The sequence below is a fragment of the Schistocerca cancellata genome, chromosome 6 (assembly GCF_023864275.1).
Source record: "Schistocerca cancellata isolate TAMUIC-IGC-003103 chromosome 6, iqSchCanc2.1, whole genome shotgun sequence".
Taxonomy (NCBI): domain Eukaryota; kingdom Metazoa; phylum Arthropoda; class Insecta; order Orthoptera; family Acrididae; genus Schistocerca; species Schistocerca cancellata.
Genome location: NC_064631.1, coordinates 151,006,434 through 151,028,510, shown reverse-complemented (window position 1 = coordinate 151,028,510; position 22,077 = coordinate 151,006,434). Strand labels below are relative to the sequence as shown.

Below are 22,077 nucleotides of genomic sequence, written 5' to 3'. Positions count from 1 at the left end.
TAATTTCCTTGCCAGGAGTTCCTCTATTTTGACACATACACACAGTTTCTAACTTGAATACTTGACTTATTGTGTTAAGCCTTGAACGCAAAATTATGTCTCTTAATAAGAAGATTATGACCGCATATAAATTATTTTTAAATTCGGTCAGTAATCATACGACATACTAAAAATCAAATTTTTCTTGCTCCAGAAAGCTGTTAGATAGCTGCCTGCAACTGGGACAATACAACCTCTTAGCCGTTTAGTAATACGGATTACACCTAATTACCACTACTGCTAGGTGAATGTTCGTGATAAACAAGATTGAACACCAAACCTGATGGGATCAGATTTAGTATCTGATCGGCGTTAGTATCCATTAAGTTCAGTGTTTGGCGCCTTGCCACTCATTTGCCGGTGTAGGCATGGTGCCAACACAATTACTGCAGACTGTAGCCTCTACATTGACCTTGGACCATTTAAGTTACCATTGCACTCAATGGTAGCTCCGTTGTGCTTCTCTACTGTTGCATTACATAATTACCCAGTCTGCAATTTTATGAATAGGTGGACAGGGAAGGAGATGGTTAGTCACTAAAATAATGCAGTCGGGACTATAATGAACATAATATTTACGCTTAAGGACTATAGTCTTCTCCTGATCGGCAATAGATGAATACATGGGTTTCGTAACCGCAGTCACGTTTGGCACCTGCAAATTCGCAAATACACACGAGGGACGTTGACCTCAGGCGCCCACCTCCCCGTGCACACCTTTACAAGACATCCGTCCATCATTTAAAGATACTGAGCGAAATTCTCACAAAGTAATAAATACTAACACGTTAGCCGGTATGTGAACGAAAGTAACGTCTAACAGAATTCTGAATTTTTAAGTGTAAAACTTACAAACAACAGGATCTGAAAGTGCACTATCAAATGGGTCTTTAGGTCGCCCTTCTAAAACAGAACTTGAAATTAAGCTTCAGAATGAACGACTTGCTCACATGGACTTCATCTTGTTATAGCAGCATCTATCTACAGAATGCGGCACACCCATCATTCTAGACATCCCGATCGACACTTGACTTAACGTGTATCTGCGTGGAACTAAAACCTGTTATTACTCCTACTACTCGGAAATTGTTTCGAACATTAGGCGTAGCGTTCGAACAGCGTTAGCATTTCTAAAAGTGCTTTCCTAGCAACGAGGCTAACATTTTTATGGATCGTTAAATTGCACGTCCGTCCGCTATGAAAGACGTTTATGGGTGCTCAGTGGGCTGATCACCAAGGCTTTAAGCAATCAGCTCTATTCTATAAGCGTGTGCTTCTGCGAGGTAAATTACACGTGTCAGTCTCAGAATTATAGGGTGATGAAACGAGTTTGTTTGTGGCCATCCTCTGCTGCAAGCATACAAATACTTGTACTCTTCAGGCTTTCCCGGCGAGATCTTGACATGTGGAATAATCGGGTCTACTGCCGGATGTTTGTGTCGCTCTGGTTCAATATTTCGAAAACGGACGTCCGTCGGAGCACCAGGGAACTGCCAACACCTCAGGAGGAGTGCCAGGCGGGCACGGGCCGCAAATGGAGCGCCCACAAAGGACGAGCCTCAGAGAGCTGCCACAGATGGAGACCAAGTCGGGCGCGGACGTCCGAGGGAGCACCAGGGAAGAGACAACACCCTACAGGCAGCGCCAGGCGGGCGCGGACCGCGAACAGAGCGCCCGACGCGAGACGGGCCTCAGACAGCTGCCACAACTGCAGATAGTTGACGAGGCGGGTGCGGACGTCCGTCGGAGCACCAGGCAAGTGCCAACACCTCAGGAGCAGCGCCAAGCGGGTGCGGACCACGAATGGAGCGCCCACAAAGGGCGAGCCTCGGATAGCTGCCACAGATGGAGACCAAGTCGGGCGCGGACGTCCGAGGGAGCACCAGGGAAGAGACAACACCTTACAGGCAGCGCCAGGCGGGCGCCGCCGGTCGCCGCCGACCCAGGCAGCTGCCTCCGCCGCAGACTTCTGACGCCCGCGCCTGGCCCACATTGATGGACCGCCGTGCTGCGAAGATCCGCGATGACCTCACTGTGGCGGACGCCCTTCGGCGCTCGATGCAGCCACCAGGATCAACAGCTGCTCAGGCACCGCCTGTGGCACCACCAGGACAACGCCAACAGCCGCCTCCGGCAATCCGCCCTCAGCACCAGCCAGGTACAGACGATCTCCTGGCCTTGCTGACTCAGATTGCCACCTCGCTCGCCAGCATCACCTCCACGCTGGCTCAACTGCCAGCTACCATTGCCGCCACAGTTGAGGCGACACTCACCAGGGCCTTCCCGGCAGCAACAGCAGCACCTCCCGCCGTCAGTCATGGCTAGGATTAGACGGCTTGACGACTTGAGGATTGTGGCATATAATGCCGATGGTCTCACCCATGATGTGCCTGAATTGCAACAATTCTTGACGGACTACAACGTTGATATATGTATGGTCTGTGAAACATTCTTGAAGCCTGGGATTCGTAGCAACATCCCTAACTACTGTTGCTACCGGACGGACCGGCTGACGAGAGGAGGAGGGACGGCCATCTTCATACGCAGATCTATCCGGCATCATGAGATCCAACCGCCGGCAACGGGACTCATCGAGGCTACAGCAGTCGTTGTGGAAACGAACACGGGACCCGTCACCTTTGTTGCGGTCTATCGCAGCCCGAGAAGAGTGCTGGACCTCGAAGATGCTCGAGCGCTGCTCCGCATGCCTGGACGCCTTTTCATCGCTGGGGACCTGAATTCCAAGCATGCTGCTTGGAATTCTCAGGCCACCAACTGGAGTGGACGCCTTCTTCTCCGTGCAACCGAGGAAGCACAATCCTATGTTTGTGGCCCAGAAGAGCCCACTTGTTACCCGTCCAACGGCCGCCCGGACGTGCTTGATGTGGCCATCACCAAGGGTCTTCCGCAGCATCTGACAGCTGAGGTGGTCCATGCACTGAATTCGAACCACCTCCCGGTGCTCTTCACCCTCCAAGTTGCCCCGGACCATTCCTCCGGCTGCCTCAACTACCGAAGAACGAACTGGACCAGCTTCAAGGATCGGCTTACCCACTCCATTGACACCGTGCGTGCTGCAGAAGATATCAACGGTGATTCCATCGACCACTTCGTTGCTGACGTCACGGATGCGCTCGTCCATGCTACGCCTCCGCCGAAACCTACTACCGTCCCCGCTCCAGGACTGCCTCCAGACATATTGGACTCGATCCGGCTGCGCAGTCGGCTGTGTCGTGAGTGGAGGATTACCAGGAATCGCGACCTCAAGCGGCACATCAACCTCCTCCGGCGGGACATCAAGGCCAGGCTCATGGCACATAGGAATCAGCGATGGGCTGAGAAACTTCGATCATTCACGCCTGACCCGATGAATTTTCAGTCAATCCGCTTCTTCACGCAACGTCACACCCGGATTCCGCCACTTGAAACGGCTGCTGGTGATCTCTTCCGGCCCGACGATAAGGCGAATGCATTGGCTGATGCATTCGAAGCCAACTTTCGCCCGCTCGACGAGGGAGTCGACCCCCAACGGGTTGCACACATTGAACGCGACGTGGAGGCGCTGCTTCAAGATGTGGAGGAGGGAGCCGACCCTATTCCGCCCGTCACGCCTCAGGAAGTTCACGAGGGCTTGCGGACGCTGCCTGCCAACAAAGCCCCTGGTGTCGATGCCATCCCAGGCTTGGTCCTGAAGCAGCTGCCCTGGACGGCGATTGTGTATCTAGCAGCCATCTTCTCGTGGATCCTGCGAACTGCGAATTATCCACGCGCCTGGAAGCATTCCATCGTGGTGGCAGTACCTAAGCCTGGGAAGGACCGCCGCCACCCATCCAGCTATAGGCCGATCAGCTTGCTACCCCATCTCAGCAAACTGTTCGAGAGGCTCTTGCTTCGCTGGTTACAAGTCCACATCGATGCTGAGGAACTCATGCCGCCGGAACAGTTCGGCTTTCGCAGTGGCCACCACGATGCAGATCCTTCGGGCTGTTGAATATATCGCCCAGACGTTCAACCAGCGCGACTATTGTGGGGCAGTCCTCTTCAATGTCAAGAAGGCGTTCGATAGCGTGTGGCACCAGGGACTCTTATGGAAACTACACCGACTGCACTTCCCGAAGGCCTACGTCCGTCTGATTGCGTCCTACTTGGAACACCGCACCTTCGCTGTACGAGTAGACGATCGCCTCTCCGACGCCCGCCCTATCCGAGCTGGCGTCCCTCAAGGCTCCGTACTCGGACCGGTCCTCTACTGCTTGTTTACGTCGGACCTGCCAACACCTCCACGGGTCGAAAAAGCTGTGTACGCGGACGATACGATGTTGTTCTCTAGAAGTCGGTGGCGCGAGGTGCTGATCCCTCGCCTTCAGGCAGCTTGTCACGCCTTGCAAGATTGGGCTGCGAAATGGCGCATTGCATTTAACCCGGCGAAGACGCAGGCCATTGTCTTCACGAGGAAGAGGACTGCACCGGAACGACGACTCCGCCTCTACGACGTCGAAATTCCGTGGAGTGATACCGTCCGCTACCTGGGGGTCCTCCTGGACAAGAGGTTGACCTGGAAGCCTCACATTGACGACGTGAGGCTCAAGGTTATTCAACGGATGGGCGCTCTCTACCCATTCCTCAATGAACACTCTGAGCTGTCGCCGGCGAATGGCCTTCTCGTCTTTCGCCTCTACCTCCGCCCGCTGTTTGATTATGCGTGCGAGGTCTGGGGCTGCGCAGCGAGGACACATCTTCAACGCCTCCAGTGTCTGCAAAATAAGATCTTGCGGCGGGTCTTCCATGTGCACTCACAGTTCCCCCATGAATACCTCCACGAGGCAGCCGACGAGGACGCCGTGCTGGAAAGGCACAAGAAGTGTGCCAGACGGTTCTATACCCGGACGAGGGTTTCTACGAACCCCCTCATCAGAGCGCTGGGAGCTCCCGCTAATCCCAGAGACCGCTATCGACGACCTGTGGCCATGCTCGACAGATGAAGACTCGAAGCAGAAAAGCACTGCCATCCCCCTTCATAACCTGACGCCCAAAGGAAGCCCAACACCTGATGACCACATGACGTCCCGCACCCACTGATGTTACACACTAAATAAAGATGACACCATACCCACATGACACCTCAGCAGACGCAGAAAATGCCGCAAGGTAAACTCTGCACCAAGCAGCTAATTTAAGTTAGCCTTAAGTAAGCGGATGGAGCCAGGCGGGCGCGGACCGCGAACAGATCGCCTGACGCGAGACGGGCCTCAGACACCTGCCCACAACTGCAGATGGTGGACGAGGCGGGCGCGGACGTCCGTCGGAGCACCAGGCAAGTGCCAACATCTCAGGAGCAGCGCCAAGCGGGTGCGGACCACGAATGGAGCGCCCACAAAGGACGAGCCCCAGATAGCTGCCACAGATGGAGACCAAGCCGGGCGCGGACGTCCGAGGGAACACCAGGGAAGAGACAACACCTTACAGGCAGCGCCAGGCGGGCGCGGTCCGCGAACAGATCGCCCGACGCGAGACGGGCCTCAGACACCTGCCACAACTGCAGATGGTGGACGAGTTGGGCGCGGACGTCAGTGGGAGCACCGGGGAAGAGACAACACATTACAAGCAGCGCCAGGGGGTGCGGACGGCAAAGAGAGCACCCAGCGCCATCTGGGCATAAATACTGGACAAGATCCGCCGCTTTGAAGCGGCAGCAGGCGCCCCGCAGGCAGGCCTGAGCTGGCGAGGCGAGCGCATCGCTGTCGTTGCGCGCTTCGCTTACTCGGCCGTTGAGAGCTCGTGAAGAGGTTTTCTGTGCTGTGGGCGCCGCTGAGAGCAGATTGTCGTGCGTTGTTCTTACAACGCGTGCAAATTGTCGTGTTCCGCGCCTCGCAGCATGGGAAAGAAGGGTGCGCAGAGGAAACCTGCCGCTACGAAGGGTCCTTCGGTTGTGCAACTCACCGAGTCTGCCGACCATGCGAGGAACTCCCGTGAAGACGAGTCGCGGTCTGCTCCCCCTTTGTACGTCGAGTGCAAAGGCGCGTGGACAGCGCTGTTCGACACCATCACGAATTGCGCTCGGAACGAGGTGGTCTACGAGTCTGTCGATACAGACTCGCTGATCTGCGTTCGAGCTGCAAACGTGGCCGACCACAGGGCGATCAAGGTCGCAGTGGCCGACCACGTCGTCGACGCACCGCCGGCGCGTGATAAGGCACCTTCCGTTGGAAGGATGAAGACGACCAAGGCACTCCTCAGGGGGTTACCTTGGTGCTGTGACGAGGCAGCGGTCCGGGAAGGGCTGTTGCGAGCCGGGTTTGGTTGTGCAACCGCAAGGCTGCACAATCGGACCAACAGGAAGAGGGCGCCGCTCTATGCCGTGACCGTGCAAACGGTCGACGGCGGGAGCGACATCTTCGACTTGCGGAAGTTGCTGGGCTTCCCGGTGACGACAGAGGCTCTCCCGACCGCCATGGACCCTCTGCCCCAGTGCTTCAGGTGCCAGGGCGAGGGCCATGTTGCGAAGTATTGCCGCAACGCGGCGCGGTGCGTCAAGTGCTCTGGCGGGCACGACAGCCGCGCCTGCGACCGCGGCAGCAACGCTTTGCCGACTTGTGTCCGATGTGGCGGCCCGCACGTCGCCAGCTGGCGCGGTTGTGCGGCTTTCTCAAGCCGCACCCAAACCGGGGGCGGCGAAGCGCCCGCGGCCGCACCGACGCAGCAGCAGAAGAGAAGACGACGTCGGAAACGGCGTAGGGTGCAGAGCAGCCCGGCGCAGCTGAGGGACGGCGCAGTAGCAGATCCACCTGCCAGGGGCAGGGACGACCGCTCGGAAACGGGCAGCCAGGACGCAGCTCGCCCTCCCGTGAAGAAGTGTGACGTCGAACTCGACGCCGCCGTGAAGGAGGCCACAGCAGCCCTCAAAGCTTTTTTCCCTTGGCGCTGGCCTTGGCACTTTTTTTCCTCTGCCCTTACAACCGCTACCCTTCAATCGTTTTCGACCACTTCTATCTCCTGATGGACCATGTTAATGAGTAGTCTTACCCAGATGCATGGATAACATCACAGCCCGCATCCTGTGACGCCTGATTCAAAAACTAACATGTTTACGGAGGTGACAGTAGAACTTTTGGTTTGGTCACCACGTTGGTGTGGGCGTGGAGGGGCCCCATCCTTTATAAAAAAAAATATAAAAGCCGCTTTGAAGCAAAGTGCGCCAAATGCGGTGATGGTCACGACACCCGCGAGTGCACTTTGCTCCGAGACGACAAGCCAACATGTGTTCGCTGTGGCGGCGACCATGTTGCCAGCTGGCGAGGCTGCCGGGCATTTTCTGCCCACACAGAAGACGGCCGCCGCGAGAAGCCGACGACATCGAAGAAGAGGAGGAGAAGGAGGCGCAAGCGCGCCAGCGCTGAAGCCTCAGAGCAGGCAAACAAAGCAGCAGCGCCTCGCCACAACGCGCGGCCGGCCCCTCCACCCGCCAGTGGCAGAGGTGGTGGGGGGGCCCCTCGCGCGAGCAGGAGGGACGCCACTCAGCAAGCAGCAGCGGTGTGGGCTGATGGAGGAAGTGGAGTCACGCTTCCGGATGGCCCTCCACGCGGAGATGGAGGCTGCCTGCCACCTGCTGAGGGAAGCATTGGCTCTCCGCCTTCAACGTGATGGGCCGACGGCACACACCAGCGCGTCCGCGGCCACGCAGACTGAAGACACCACCACAAAGAAGAAGAGGATGGTGATCAACCGCGCCAGCCAGACCGCCGACGGCGCCTCAACCATCCCAACAGAAGCCAGCGTGCGTGTCGATGAGGGCACCCAGACGTCGTCCAAACGGTACAAGCGCCATCGAGGCGCCCAAACCGAGACGGCGGATGCGGAGTCCATCGGCACGCAGACCGAAGTGGCAGCCATGGAGCCCGCCAGGTCTCCATGGAAGCTGCACAAGATCGAGACAACGAGCAGCAAACCTCTCACTCCGAGTTCTCCCTCCCCAGAGGTAGAAGACCTCGGAGTAAGAGAAGAAAGAAAAAGAAGAGAGCGAGAGGCGGAACACGAAGCCGCCCTTGCCCACCGGGAACGACAGCGCCAACTACAATGGCGACTCCGTCTCGGTAAATAAAGAGAAGAACCATGACAAGCAGTTCTGGCCGGGTTTTGCAGGTTTTCCTTGGCCGCTAAGGTAAATACCGGAACTGTCCCCTACAAACTCCTGCAAATAAATTCCCAATTGGGAGATATCCACCCCTTTCCCCGCACCCCAGCAACAAAAATAATAAACTGTGACAAAACAGAATAACCAAAAACCCATGGCTGAAAAGAGCCCAACGCTTGCTCTAAAACAGCCCGCCCTTCTCCATCCGAGAAGGGAATGAAAAGTGCAAAAAAAAAAAAAAAATCCAATACGGCAGTGTCATGTAGCACCTGAAGAAGGCAACGAGTTACGTGGCTGAAATATTGTGCCAGAGCGACACAAACAACATTCCACATCTCATATAAATACTTGTTTTGTAAATAAAACTGTCTTTTCCTGCTGCTAGTTAGTTTATTTATCCCATACTTCCAATTCAATAATGAATTTTATTTACAGGAAGATGGATTACCAATGGGTTCCCCAGTTTCAGGAGCCTTAGCAAATATTTTTCTAAACCACATTGGACAGATCATTTTCACAAAAATAGTAGCAAAGGAATACAACATATTATATTGGTTCAGGTATATGGATGACATCCTTTGCCTACTAGATGAACCACAAACAAAAATTGAAAAACTACATACTGACATCAACAAGATACATAAAAATATAAAATTCACAATTGAGAGAGAACAGAACAACAAAATTAACTTACTGGATATAACAATCAAAAAACAAACAATAAGCATATGTTTGAAATTTACCATAAACCCACAGCAACAGACAATATCATTCCCCAATTCTCGAACCACCCACAAGCACGAAAGCAAGCAGCACTTCGACACATGCTCCATAGACTCAACACAGTACCACTCACCAAAGAAAGCTACCAAAAAAACTGGACATAATAATGCAGATAGCGCAAAATAATGGTTACAATAATAACACAGTCACAAAGCTAAATTACAAAATTAAAAGTAAAATAAAAGCAGAAAGATCCAAACCACAGACAACAACACAACAGAACCAAAAACAAGATGCAGTCCCTTAACAACTACATAGTATAATCAGAAAAAGATTAAAGAAAACACACGATGGTACACAATGACATACAAACACAAACTCACCCATAAAATCACCAACATTTTCAAAAGACAGGGAATAAACATAGCATACACAACAGACAATTTTATACAAAAATACACCCCAAAACTGACAAAAACAGAGACATATACGAGACAGCAGGTATATATCAGCTACAGTGTAACAATTGTGAAGGCACATACATAGGGCAAACTGGGAGATCATTTGATGTCAGATACAAAGAACACATGAGAACTTGGAAATATGGGACAAACCACTCCACATTTGCAGAACACCTAAGAGAAAATGACCACAAACCAACCTCTAGAGAAGATGACATGAAGTTAACTATAATCAACAATAAAAAACACTTCCTAACCATGCAAGAAAATTATCACATACAGCAAACCAAAGCAGAGGGGAAAATCCTGTTGAATGACCAAGTACACATGCCAAGCAATCCATTATTTACACTAATCGATAAAATAATAGAATAACGTTCGTAAAATTTATTAATATAATAATACTGTCCAATATAATAATAATAGAACCCAACATCTTTACACTCCATCATCCATGAGCCCCTCCACAGAATATTGAAACGAAAAGTCAAATCAGCTGTCACCAAAGTTTTCAACCACTCGCTAACAGCTAGTACACACGACGCCCACGCCGCCCCCCCTCCCCACCACCAAAAAAAGAACTCGTCGGCTCTATCCCCCTCCCTCTCTCTCTCACTCATACACACAAACACGGTATAAACATCATAAATAGAAGTTAGTCTCGAACATACACTTCGTTAGGCTGGCAACAAGTAAGTAAACGTACCAAAGAAGATGAAAACACGTAATGGAGTCGCAATATTTACGTTCTGAAAAAAGAACAATAGTCAACCACAAAAAAGAGTAAGAAACATGGTGAAAAGTATATGGAAGGCGAAAACACAAAGATGTGATTATGTTGTTGTTGTGGTCTTCAGTCCAGAGACTGGTTTGATGCAGCTCTCCATGCTACTCTATCCTGTGCAATCTTCTTCATCTCCGAGTACCTACTGCAACCTACATCCTTCTGAATCTGCTTAGTGTATTCATCTCTTGGTCTCCTTCTACGATGTTTACCCTCCGCGCAGCCCTCCAAGATCCCTTGATGCTTCAGAATATGTCCTACCAACCGATCGCTTCTTCTAGTCAAGTTGTGTCACAGATTTCTCTTCTCCCCAGTTCTAGTCAATACCTCCTCATGAGCTATGTGATATACCCATCTAATCTTCAGCATTCTTCTGTAGCACCACATTTCGAAAGCTTCTATTCTCTTTTTTTCTAAACTATTTATCGTCCACTTTTCACTTCCATAGATTGCTACACTCCATACAAATAGTTTCAGAAAAGACTTCCTGACACTGAAATCTACTTCATCAATGACGGCCTTGACATGAAGCAAGTTTACGAGCGCTACGGTTTATTTATTTATTTCATTTTTTGTATTTAGCTTCTTGTTTAACTTTGTAGCTCTACTTATTGTTTTACTGTCGAATCCGTTGTCTGTGGAGATATTATGTAACTGTTTCAGTTCTTGTCTCATATTGTTTGTATCGCTGACATGGTTGACTCTGGTGGTCGGCATGTGTAGGATGGATCACTCCTAAGCCGGATGACGATAGGATTCGCCAGGTCAGTACCCGCTGATGTAGCTTGCTTTCCCGTACTCTTGTGTTCCAGTTCTCCGAAGAGCGTTCTGTAGACATCGACTACCAGAAACGTAATCGCACCATTACTTTCCTGTTCTTGCGTGAACTACATGTTTTTTTGCAGGCAGTTAACATGCTGGTGGAACGTGTGCAGATCTCCTTCTCCATAAGCATACTGCAGTCAACAGCGTGGGTAAAATGGAGCGAAGCTGAGTTCAGTTTACTCAAAAACTTACATGAAGATGTCCACTACTATGGGAGAGAGGGGAATCACATTGCTGGTCCTTATGTCTTCATTATATTTATCTCGTCACATGAAATAATATGACGACAAACATACAAACATGAGACCACGGCTATATTACAAATACATTATAAGATGACGCGGCAGCACACCCAGAAGGTTTTTTGTGAGATTCGTATTGGCTCGCCCACTGCCAGGTTAATTTTTCGGTGTTTGATGCTCACGTGTAAGACATAACACTGATGAGGAAGTGAACTACGTAACAACATTAGCAGCTGTGTAGTGCCTCGTTTTGCCATGACGATGGCGGTCACACATGGCGGTATGGATCCACGAGGTTTTGGGAGTATTGAATAGTTATCATGATCCATGACCGCTCATTCACCATCCAAAACTCTCCGATACTGTTTGGAGCTGCATCCAAAGCACACACACCCCAGTCGACGACGTCGGAGATGTTCTGAATCGTCAACTGACCTTGGAGCACACATCCTCATCCCGTGGAGTCGGCCTCAAACCATTCTCACAGTTTAGGAGAGGCTGAATGATCCGTTACCTCTCTCAATGTATACGCCACGAGCAGGGTGCCGTACACAAACAAACAGATGCAAAAAATTACCGGTGGCGAGAGACGGAGCCGGGCGTATCGGGGACCTCATTTCATCTCATCCATAAATCCATCAAATAATAATACTTCTTCTAGCTGTCTGAATGTTGCCTTTTTGACAAGCATCATGCATCACAGCAAGTCCAACAAGTACCCCATAATGGCAATGCAGATGCTCTTCTGCGGTACTTCGCGGGTCCGGTCGCAGTCTTTCGTCAACCTTGTTGATCTGTGTGACCTGTGAAATGTGACTGAAATATTCATTAATGTTTATTTCTTTTTTTTGCGTGGTCACCACACTCGTTTGACGAGATCCGTCACAGCTACGTCTCCGGTGGCAACCTCTTCCTCTCGAGTAGCACTTACCACCAACGTACTCAATAATTTATTGGATATATGCAGAAACATTGATGAATGACAGTGCCCTTGACGTTCTGAGAGGTTGTAGGTACTGCGATAAGGAATACCACAGTCGCCATTTCAGCTGAAATATGAATAGACATCTCTAAAGAGGGCAATTATAGGAACTGGACGGACAAATATGGGTACAAGAACGGCAACAGCGAATAAACCTCCGGTAACAAACGAAATTCTTCAGTTGATTGATGAAAGAAGTGAGTACAATAATGTTCACGGAAAGACAGGAATAAAGCTATATAAATCACTTGGGAATGAAATAATTAATAAATACAGAGTAGTTAAAGCAAAATTGTTGCAGGAAAAGACTGGAGACATCGGAAACGAAATGGTCGTCCGATGGACACATTTAGCATATAGAAAAATCAAAACATTGTGTGGTGGAATTAAAAATAGTAAAGGGCATCAACATGAAGAATGCAAAGACGAATTTCACTGTTAAACACAGAAGAGAAATCAGATAGGTGGAAAGGGTATGCCGAAGGCCTTTACCAAGGGAAGTAACTGTTGAGTGACATGACAGACAAAAAAATGTGAGTCGACTTGGAAGATATAGGCGACCAATATCTGCCAGATTCCAGTAGAACTTTGAAATCTTGCGCTCAAATAATGAAGAAGGCGCAGATGGAATTTCCTAGCAATTTCGAAAATCATTAGGGTAATTGCCAACCAAGCAACTATTCAAGTTGGTGTGTAGATCGTAAGAGACTGGAGCTGTATCATCAGAAATTCAGAAAAATATTATCCTGACAATCCAAAGAAATCAATGTTAGATAAATACAGGAACTGTCACACGATCACCTTACCAGCTCATGCGTCCAAGATGCTGACAAGAATGGAAAAATAGAAGAATGGAAGATAGAATTGAGGAGATCAGTTTCGATTTAGGAAAACTAAAGGCATCTGAGACGCACTCCTAACGTTGGGTTTGATAATAGATCCGAATGCTAAGAAAATCAAGACGCTTTCGTAAGATCTGCATCTTAGGAAAAGCGTTGACACTGTAAAATTGTACAAGATGTTCTAAATCCTCAGGAAAAAAGATTTAAGCTATTATGAAAGGTGGGTAATATAAAGTATTAACAATACTTCACCGGCAGTTACCTAATGCTAGAGTGGACACTCAAGCTGCAACTGAGATGCGAGGCATTTCCAAAAGCCAATAGGGGTGGTTTAAATGAATTGTTTGCTTTGATCGGAAGGTGATACCCCATTTAAAGTTTGATCGACAGCAAGAGGGGTCACTTGGGAAAATCACAGTCATTCACATTAATAATAAGTGAGTTTGTTCTCGGTTTGTTGCTTTTTTGAAAACTTAGGAATGTAGGTAAACATCTGCAGCGACACACTATGGGGCTGTAGTCCACAGCGTGAAGTACCACAACATGAACACCAAATAAAAACGAAAGTAATGAGGAGTAGCATAAATGATATCACCAATAAACTTAACATTAAAACTGGAGACCACGAAGCAGACGAAGTGAAGGCATTCTGCTACCTTCGGAGCAAAATAAGACATAGTGAAAGAAGCAAGGGGGGGCATAAAAAGCACACTAGCACAGGAAAAGAGGGCATTGATGGCGGAAGGAAGTCTGCTAATATGAAATATTCGCTTCAATTTGAGGAGAAACTTTCTGGGAATGCATGTATGGAGTACACCATTGTAGGGGAGTGAATCATGGTCTGTGCAGAAACTGGAAAAGCACTGAATTGACGCTTTTGAGATGTGCTGCTGCAGAAGGACGTTGAAAATGCGTGGACTCATAAAGAAGGAGAAGGTTCTTCCACAGAATCAGCGAGGAGAGTAACACGCAGGGAAACATTGATAAGAAGTAGGGACTGGTTGGTACGACGTTTGTTAAGACATCTGGTAATATCTCTCGAATACTAGAACTATAGAGTGCTGTAGAGGGTAGAAATTGTTGTGGAAGACAGAGATTGGACTGCATCCAACAAATACTTGAGGGCGGTGGATGTCAGTGATACAAACAGATGAAGATGCAGTCAGAACCCTGCTGACCAGAAAAAAGAAAAAGATCCAAATCGTCCTATATGTCTAAAGCACTGTATGAAATCGGTCTACATCGTGATTTGGATTCTTTGTATATGATCCAAGCCTTAGGTTTTGTACTTGTTTTTGGTCAGCATTCATGTGTCTGGCACTCGCACAAAGTTTTTTGACAGTTATCCAAGAAAAATGTATCTTCCTGTGTCTTCTGTCTTATGATATGCCTATGGTGTCAGATCTTTGATGTAGTGCTAATTATTAATCCTCCAATAGAACGTGGTGCATTTTTTCTGTGTTCTTAGCAGTCGTTGCAGCTTTTGGACTCACTTCACATAGATAATCGTCTAGAAAAATATTCTAAGTAATAGGGTAATTTAGCAGGCCATTTCCCTACTACTGACAACGGAGCAGCAGACTTCTTATAAAACTTGGATGACACCAGTGATAAACCATCCAAGATAATGACTTTCTCGAAGCTGAGGTATTTCAGTTTGTTCATTTGATTGAAGTACACATTTATGTTAGATAGATGTGGCATAGTTTGCTCTCTAATCCAATACACATATTTAACACACAAAATGAAACCGCTCAACTGTTTTGAATTAAGAAAATTTCCAAGTGGTGGCAAGTATGGATACTGTAGCAATACATCGATTTATATTCGTACGGTGTGTGAGTGAAATGGTTCTTAAAGTTGTATAAACGAGTATTTCGTTTTATAAATGCTGTTTAATTCCTGTAATTGGATGGCGTGTTATGTAGATGGCCAGAGAAGGCGAACTTAAAGTATGCATCAGGAACTGTGATAAAAATCAACAAAATGTTATTTCTGAATTTTGTTGTTGTTCATCACTTGTACTTAATAAACTCTCTCTTGTCTTCTTCTTAGCTAGCCTGCTCTCTACTGCCTTGGCCATTGCTTGTGCAAGCATTTATGATCATTAGATAATACGAGGGTGAATCAAATGAAAACCTTAAATATTTATTGTGCAGAAGTGGCACAAAGCTGTATCACTTTTCAGTATAATCTCCCCCATGCTCAATGCAAGTCCTCCAGCGCTTACAAAGTGCATAAATTCCTTCAGAAAAAAATTCTTTTGGTAGTCCGCGCAAACATTCATGCACCGCGTGGTGTACCTCTTCATCAGAACGGAACTTCTTTCCTCCCATTGCATCTTTGAGTGGTCCAAACATATGGAAATCACTTGAGGCAAGGTCTGGTGACTGTGGTGGATGAGGAAGTGGTTGGTGGAAGTGAACCCAGGTTTCGTCCCCAGTAACGATTCTTGCAAGGAAGCAATCACCTTGTCATTCAAAGCACCGAAGAAGTTCTTTACAAGCATCAACACGTCGTTCTCTCATTTTAAGAGTCAGCTGCCGTGGCACCCATCTTGCAGACACTTTGTGGAACTGGAGCACATCATGCACTATGTGGTGTGCTGACCCATGACTAATCTGTAAACATGGTGTAATGTCATTCAGTGTCACTCGGTGGTTTTGCTTCACTATGGCTTCAACTCCTGCAATGTTCTGTGGAGTCACAACTCGTTGTGTCTGACGTGGACGAGGAGCATCTTCCACTGAAGTCACACCATTTGCGAACTTTCTTCTCCATTCATAGACTTGCTGCTGGGACAAACATGCATCACCGTACTGAACCTTCATTCGTCGATGAGTTTCAATAGGTTTCAGACCTTCACTACGCAAAAGCCGAGTAACAGAACGCTGTTCTTTCCTGGTGCAAGTCGAATGTGGAGCGGCAATCTTTATACCGATACTGCGATGGTATGTGTGCATCTGCACTATGCTGCCACCTACAGGCCATTCTGCACGCTGTTTGTAGCACGCTTACCAACTTACAGGATAACGGCGCGAAATTTCGATTTGTTATTACAAATTTAAGGTTTTCATTTGACTCACCCTCGTAATAACTAAATTAACTGAGAATGGCGTATGTGTATTATTGTAAGACTAGTCACCACCTTTCTCACAGCTGACAGACCAGATGTTTGGATTACTGTAAGTACTTGTAACGCTTTCTGGAACAACTGCTTGCCGACGAACGATTAGCAGCACCTCATGCAGATCGCTGTCAGTCGTAGTAAACCTTCTCAAGAGCATGCAGTTATTATCTCGTTACGAAGTCCGATGTCGTGGAGCGAATGAAGTTGGCGCGCCTGTAATAATTAATATTCACGCGTTCACGAATTAGCAATTGCGAGCCTCTAATTCCGGCAACGTACTACTAGTTTACATACTAATATTCTGAAAATATAAATAATTTTTTTGCCATTGTTATTCTTCTTCTCGCTCGGGGAGGAGAGTTATAATACTGACGTATGTATTATCTATCTAGAACAGTTGCGGGCAAACGTTGCACGCGGCTCATGTGCACACAGCGCTGCACGTGTGCTGCTCGCGTGCAATCGTCGAATGGGGCAGTGGCGACAGCCGGCAGGTTGCGGCAGTGTAGTACAAGGCTAAGCCGCGGACGTTGAAGCGAAGCGACCACTACGTAGTGAACGTTGTATTTCAAGAACCGGAAAGTGCAGAGTGAATCAAGGAAACGAAGAAGTGGAGATTTGCAATCTTTTAAAAAGGAATTGCTATCTTTTAACAAGGAATGGGAGAATCATTTTTTTCTTTGTGCAAAAACGTGAAAATTCGAAATGACAGTATTCTCGCTGATCAGCGGAAGTTTAATATTGAACGCCTATATAATAAATTTCAATATGTTCCCGTACTTGGTGCAATAAAAAAGGAAATTCTCAAGCGATTTGGGGATATATCATACTTATCCCAAGGTTTTGAATAGTTCTCGAGACAATTTGCTGTTTCTGTAGATGATATTCATCCCAGTTTGCAAATGGAATTAACACATCTACACTGTAGATTCTACAGCGTAATTCTCGTATGAGGGACAAGTTCCTTTTGGCAAGACGTGTAATAGATTTTTATCACAACTTTCCACAGCAAGAGTTTCCTCGTCTCCATCGTGAAGCCGCGGAGATAATATGTTTGGCTCGACATACGTTTGCGAGAGATTTTTTTCTGTTATGAAAATTAATAAGTCTCGGTTAAGAGTAAACATCAGTAATGAAAATGTCGGTAACTGTTTGCGTTTGTCTGTATGTAGAAATTTTGTTCCAGACATTAAACGTATTGTAAACTCCACCTGTGATAATTAAATACAACGTATCGTAGGTAATAGGTACTCTTTCAAACCATGATTTCTTTCAAGCACTCGTACTAACCTTATTCCTTCATTCAATAAAGCAGGCCAGGAAACAAAACGCATTACAGAGGAAGAAGCGGAGAGACGGTATGGTGGGGAGGGGAGAGAAGCGGGTGGCCAGCTTGCCCCTGTGTGCACGCAGAACACCTGTTAACTGCACACGTGCAAGTGCACCGCACACGTGCAGGATTCCTGCCCGCCCCTGATCTAGAAAAATAAACACAGTTCAGAGTAGGATTACCTACTCTGAACTGTGTTTACGTCAGTATTACTGACATGTAGGGCATCGTCTACAGGAATCAGTGAGCTGTACTCTGCCTGTCGGGGTGGAAGCAGACAGCGGCGGATAATCACCTGGGGGTCCGTGCAGCGCTCGCAGCGACAGAGGAAGTGCTTGGTGAGCTGCAGGTGCCGCTGTCGCGCCGGCGTGCCCCACAGCAGCGGCGTGTACGAGTTGGTCAGCTCGCGGCCCTCCGGGATGTCGACAGCGGCGCGCACCACCATGGCGTGGCTCTCGTCGAAGCCGTGCGTCGTGTTGGGCGAGCACTCGTTGTTCATCATGGCCGACAGCGGGAACAGGCCGCGCACGCCCGCGCTCACCTCGAACGCGTTCGCGTCCATCACTGCGCACGCGCGCCGCATGAAGCGCAGCTGGCTCGGCGTTGGCGCGCTGCGCAGCTCTGTTGCCAAATCCGTCACCTGCAACGGTGAAGCTGCAGGCAGTGCTCGGCGGAGAGTACCCTGTACCACTGTTACTCGCTTCAATGATAATTAATTGAAACCCACAGCTGGCGACAGGTGTTGTTGATGTACCTCGATGGCGACAGCTAAAAATGTGTGCGCCGACCGGAACTCGAACCCAGGATCTCCTGCTTATAGTCTGTCGGTAAACTGAAGAGCGAGCGAGCAAGTCCCCACTCTGCCAACCCAACTACGTCATAAGGCGCTTCTACAGGCTGTTTCACAACGTAGTACCGGCCCTGCCGCGGCGCGCGCTTTAAATCTGTGGCGACGCCGTGTACAGATACGTACCGAATGCCTGTTCGTGTGAATGTATTGCATGTTCCGCTATTGCTAATCGTAAAACGACCACCATATAATGCAATAAATCTGTAGAATTTAAGGCTTGTTCATTTTTTGTGTTTCTACTAAAAGGTAGAAGTTTTCTTTGAAGGACTTGCAACACGAAGGGCGTTTAAAAAGTAAGCAGTAATTTCTAATTATGTGTTTTGTATCAGTCCGATTTGCACTACTTCTTTGTCACTGTCTTCGTAAACATGTCTCAAAAGTATGTGTAGAATGTTATGCATATTGGGTATTTGCTCTGTTGTCAGTTGTCAAATATATTACATGTGTTTTGGTAGAATCAAGTATCATTTATTTTGCATAAAAACAGATTAGAGAATCTGTATTAATTTTGTTATAGGAATGGAATAAAGTGTTTGAAATTTTTAGAAATGTTAAATATTGCTTTTGGTGAGCCTGTTATGAGTGAACCAAGGGCATACATGTGGTATAAACATTTCAAACAGGCGTTAAAGGACAGCAGTTTTACAAGCATGGATGAGATTTAAAATGCACAGTTCAAATGTGTGTGAAATCTTATGGGACTTAACTGCTAAGGTCATCAGTCCATAAGCTTAAACACTACTTAACCTAAATTATCCTAAGGACAAACACACACACCCATGCCCGAGGGAGGACTCGAACCTCCGCCGGGACCAGCCGCACAGTCCGTGACTGCAGCGCTTTAGGCCGCTCGGCTAATCCCGCGCAGCAGAAATGCACAGTTAAGAGGCCTATAAACTATCCCGAAGAAACAGGTCCTAAAGAATTTCGGGAATGGGAAGAAGCACTGTCACAAGTGTGTAGTATGTAATGGTGCATATTTTGAAGAGATTTGCTGTAGATTAACAAATAAAGTTCTTATTAAAAAATAAAAAGTAATATGTGAACGCACCTCGTATGTCAAGCTTTTTGCTTAGAAGTCCAGAATCGTTGTACATGTTTCGAAGAAAATTTCAGCAGTGTTTAGAATAGCTATTGCGCACATATTTAAAGTAATATGTCTCGGAATGAGTTGAATAGTGACCGAGATAGAGATTTAGTGTTCCATAACCATCAAAGGTTTTACGTGGTTTTGAGACTGTCTATAACGTTTTGCTGCCAAGATTATTAGTTTTCCTTCGTGGCGATTCCACTAAACCACGCGGCTTATTTTCGCGTTCGTTCCTTATGCGTCCTATTGGACGAGGCTGAAGTTTGTATAAATTGCAGCCCTTTGATTGGGACTGGTAATATTAGCCAACAGTTCTTTTTGGGCCGCCCCTTTAATACACACTGTAATAACATTAGAGACGATCGAACGCTCGTTACTCCACAAACACCTCCTCTTCCTCGTATTCTGCACATTTTCTTGCAATTCTAGACGATTACCCATCACTTCCGGATATCGAATTATATCAGTAAGTTTACAAATTTAACTGACTGACAATGGCAACTAAGATCCCACGAACAGGAACGACGTATATCACTGCACGCCGATCTACACCGCTAGACAGGTAACGGGCAACAGATTTTGGGTGCCCCTGTAGGCCAGTGGCAGCGTTCTTCCGGGAAAGGCTACTTCCCCCGCCAAAAGCGCTGATCGCTCTTGAGTTTACAGACGGACTATACATGGCAGGCGCTCTATCCTTTTCTTTTATCTCATTTTGTTCGTTCTTTGTATCTGCTTGGGGCAGACGTCGCAAGACACCCGTTTCAGTTCGTCGTTGATCCATTAACTCAGTTTTTTTTTTTTTTTATTACAGAGGGCAGCTAACCCTCTGACCGAACACGCTGAGTTACCGTGCCGGCATCCATCTGAGCCACCGAGGACACAGATGAATAGTGCGACTGCAGGGACTTATCCCTCGCACGCTTCCCGTGAGACCCACATTCTCAATTCTCCACAATCTACTTACATAATGTTCCTAACAGATATTTGCGTATGTAGACTGTGGACAGTGGGTATGTGGGTCTCACGCGAAGCGTGCAAGGGATAAGTCCCTGCAGTCGCGCTATTCATCTGTGTCCTCGGTGGCTCAGATGGATGCCGGCACGGTAGCTCAGCGTGTTCGGTCAGAGGGTTTGCTGCCCTCTGTAATAAAAAACTGAGTGAACGGATCAACGAACAACCTGAACGAGTGTCATCGGACGTCCGCCACGAACAAAGTCAACAATCAATAAAAAGCCGGAACGGTAGCTCGGCGCGTTCGGTCAGAGAGCCGGTTGACCTCTGTAATAAAAAACTGAGTAGAAGGATCAACAAACGAACTTGAACGGATGTCATTTGACGTCCGCAACGACCAAACACAACGATCAACAACGGACAAAATGAAAAAAAAACAACATGGAGCGTCTGCCATGTAAGCAGGAGATCCTGGGTTCGAGTTGGGTTCGAGTCCCGGTCGGGGCACACATTTTCAGCTGTCCCCATCGAGCTATATCAACAACACTTGTCGGCAGCTGAGGGTTTCAATTAACTATCATTTATTCTAGAGAAGCTGCACAGTCATCAGTGGTATCTGTTCTTTCGAGAACAGTTACTATCTTCATATATTAGTCATTTCCTTTCCTGTCCCACACGCAAATAGAGAGAGGGAAAACCGACTATCTGTACGCCTCCGTATGACCCCTAATGTCTCGTATCTTCGTGGTCCTTACGTGCAGTGTATGCTGGCGACAGTAGGACCGTTCGGCAGTCAGCTTCAACTGCCGGATCTCTAAATTTTCTAGACAGTGTTTCTCGAAAAGAACGTCGCCTCTTCTCCACGGATTCCCATTTGAGTTCTTGAAGCATCTCCGTAACACTTACGTGTTGTTCGAACCTACCGGTAACAAATCTAGCAGGCCGCCTCTGAATTGCTTCGATGCCTTCCTTCAATCCGAACTGGTACGGATCCCCAACACTAGAGCAGTACTCAAGAATAGGTAGCACCAGCGTACTACACGTGGTGTTCTTCACAGGTGAACCACTCTTCCCTAAAATTCTCCCAATAAACCGAAGTCGACCATTCGCCTTCCCTACCACAGTTCTCACTTGCTCGTTTCACCTCATATCGCTTTGCAACGTTACGCCCAGATATTTACACCACTTGACCAACTGGAAATTTTGTCTAAGTCGCCTTGTATCCTCCTACAGTCACTCAGCTTCGACACCTTGCCGTACACCACGGCGTCGCCAGCAAACAGCCACAGATTGCTGCTCGCCCTGACCGCCAAATCATTTATTTATATGAAGATCAACAGTTTGTACAGAACCCTCAGTGCGCGAGACCTAGTCGCATCTGGCCAGTTGTACACTCCTGGAAATGGAAAAAAGAACACATTGACACCGGTGTGTCAGACCCACCATACTTGCTCCGGACACTGCGAGAGGGCTGTACAAGCAATGATCACACGCACGGCACAACGGACACACCAGGAACCGCGGTGTTGGCCGTCGAATGGCGCTAGCTGCGCAGCATTTGTCACCGCCGCCGTCAGTGTCAGCCAGTTTGCCGTGGCATACGGAGCTCCATCGCAGTCTTTAACACTGGTAGCATGCCGCGCCAGCGTGGATGTGAACCGTATGTGCAGTTGACGGACTTTGAGCGAGGGCGTATA

General features: G+C 48.1%; 1 protein-coding gene across 1 annotated transcript in view; it reads right to left on the bottom strand.

Annotated features, from left to right (window-relative positions):
• The window catches only part of LOC126088214 (uncharacterized), a 110,137-nt gene that overhangs the window by 45,737 nt on the left and 42,323 nt on the right, over window positions 1-22,077 (bottom strand). The window contains exon 4 of the mRNA XM_049906340.1: window positions 17,785-18,129. Within this exon, the coding sequence (XP_049762297.1) occupies window positions 17,785-18,129 (345 nt within the window). The remainder of the gene's footprint in view (window positions 1-17,784; window positions 18,130-22,077) is intronic.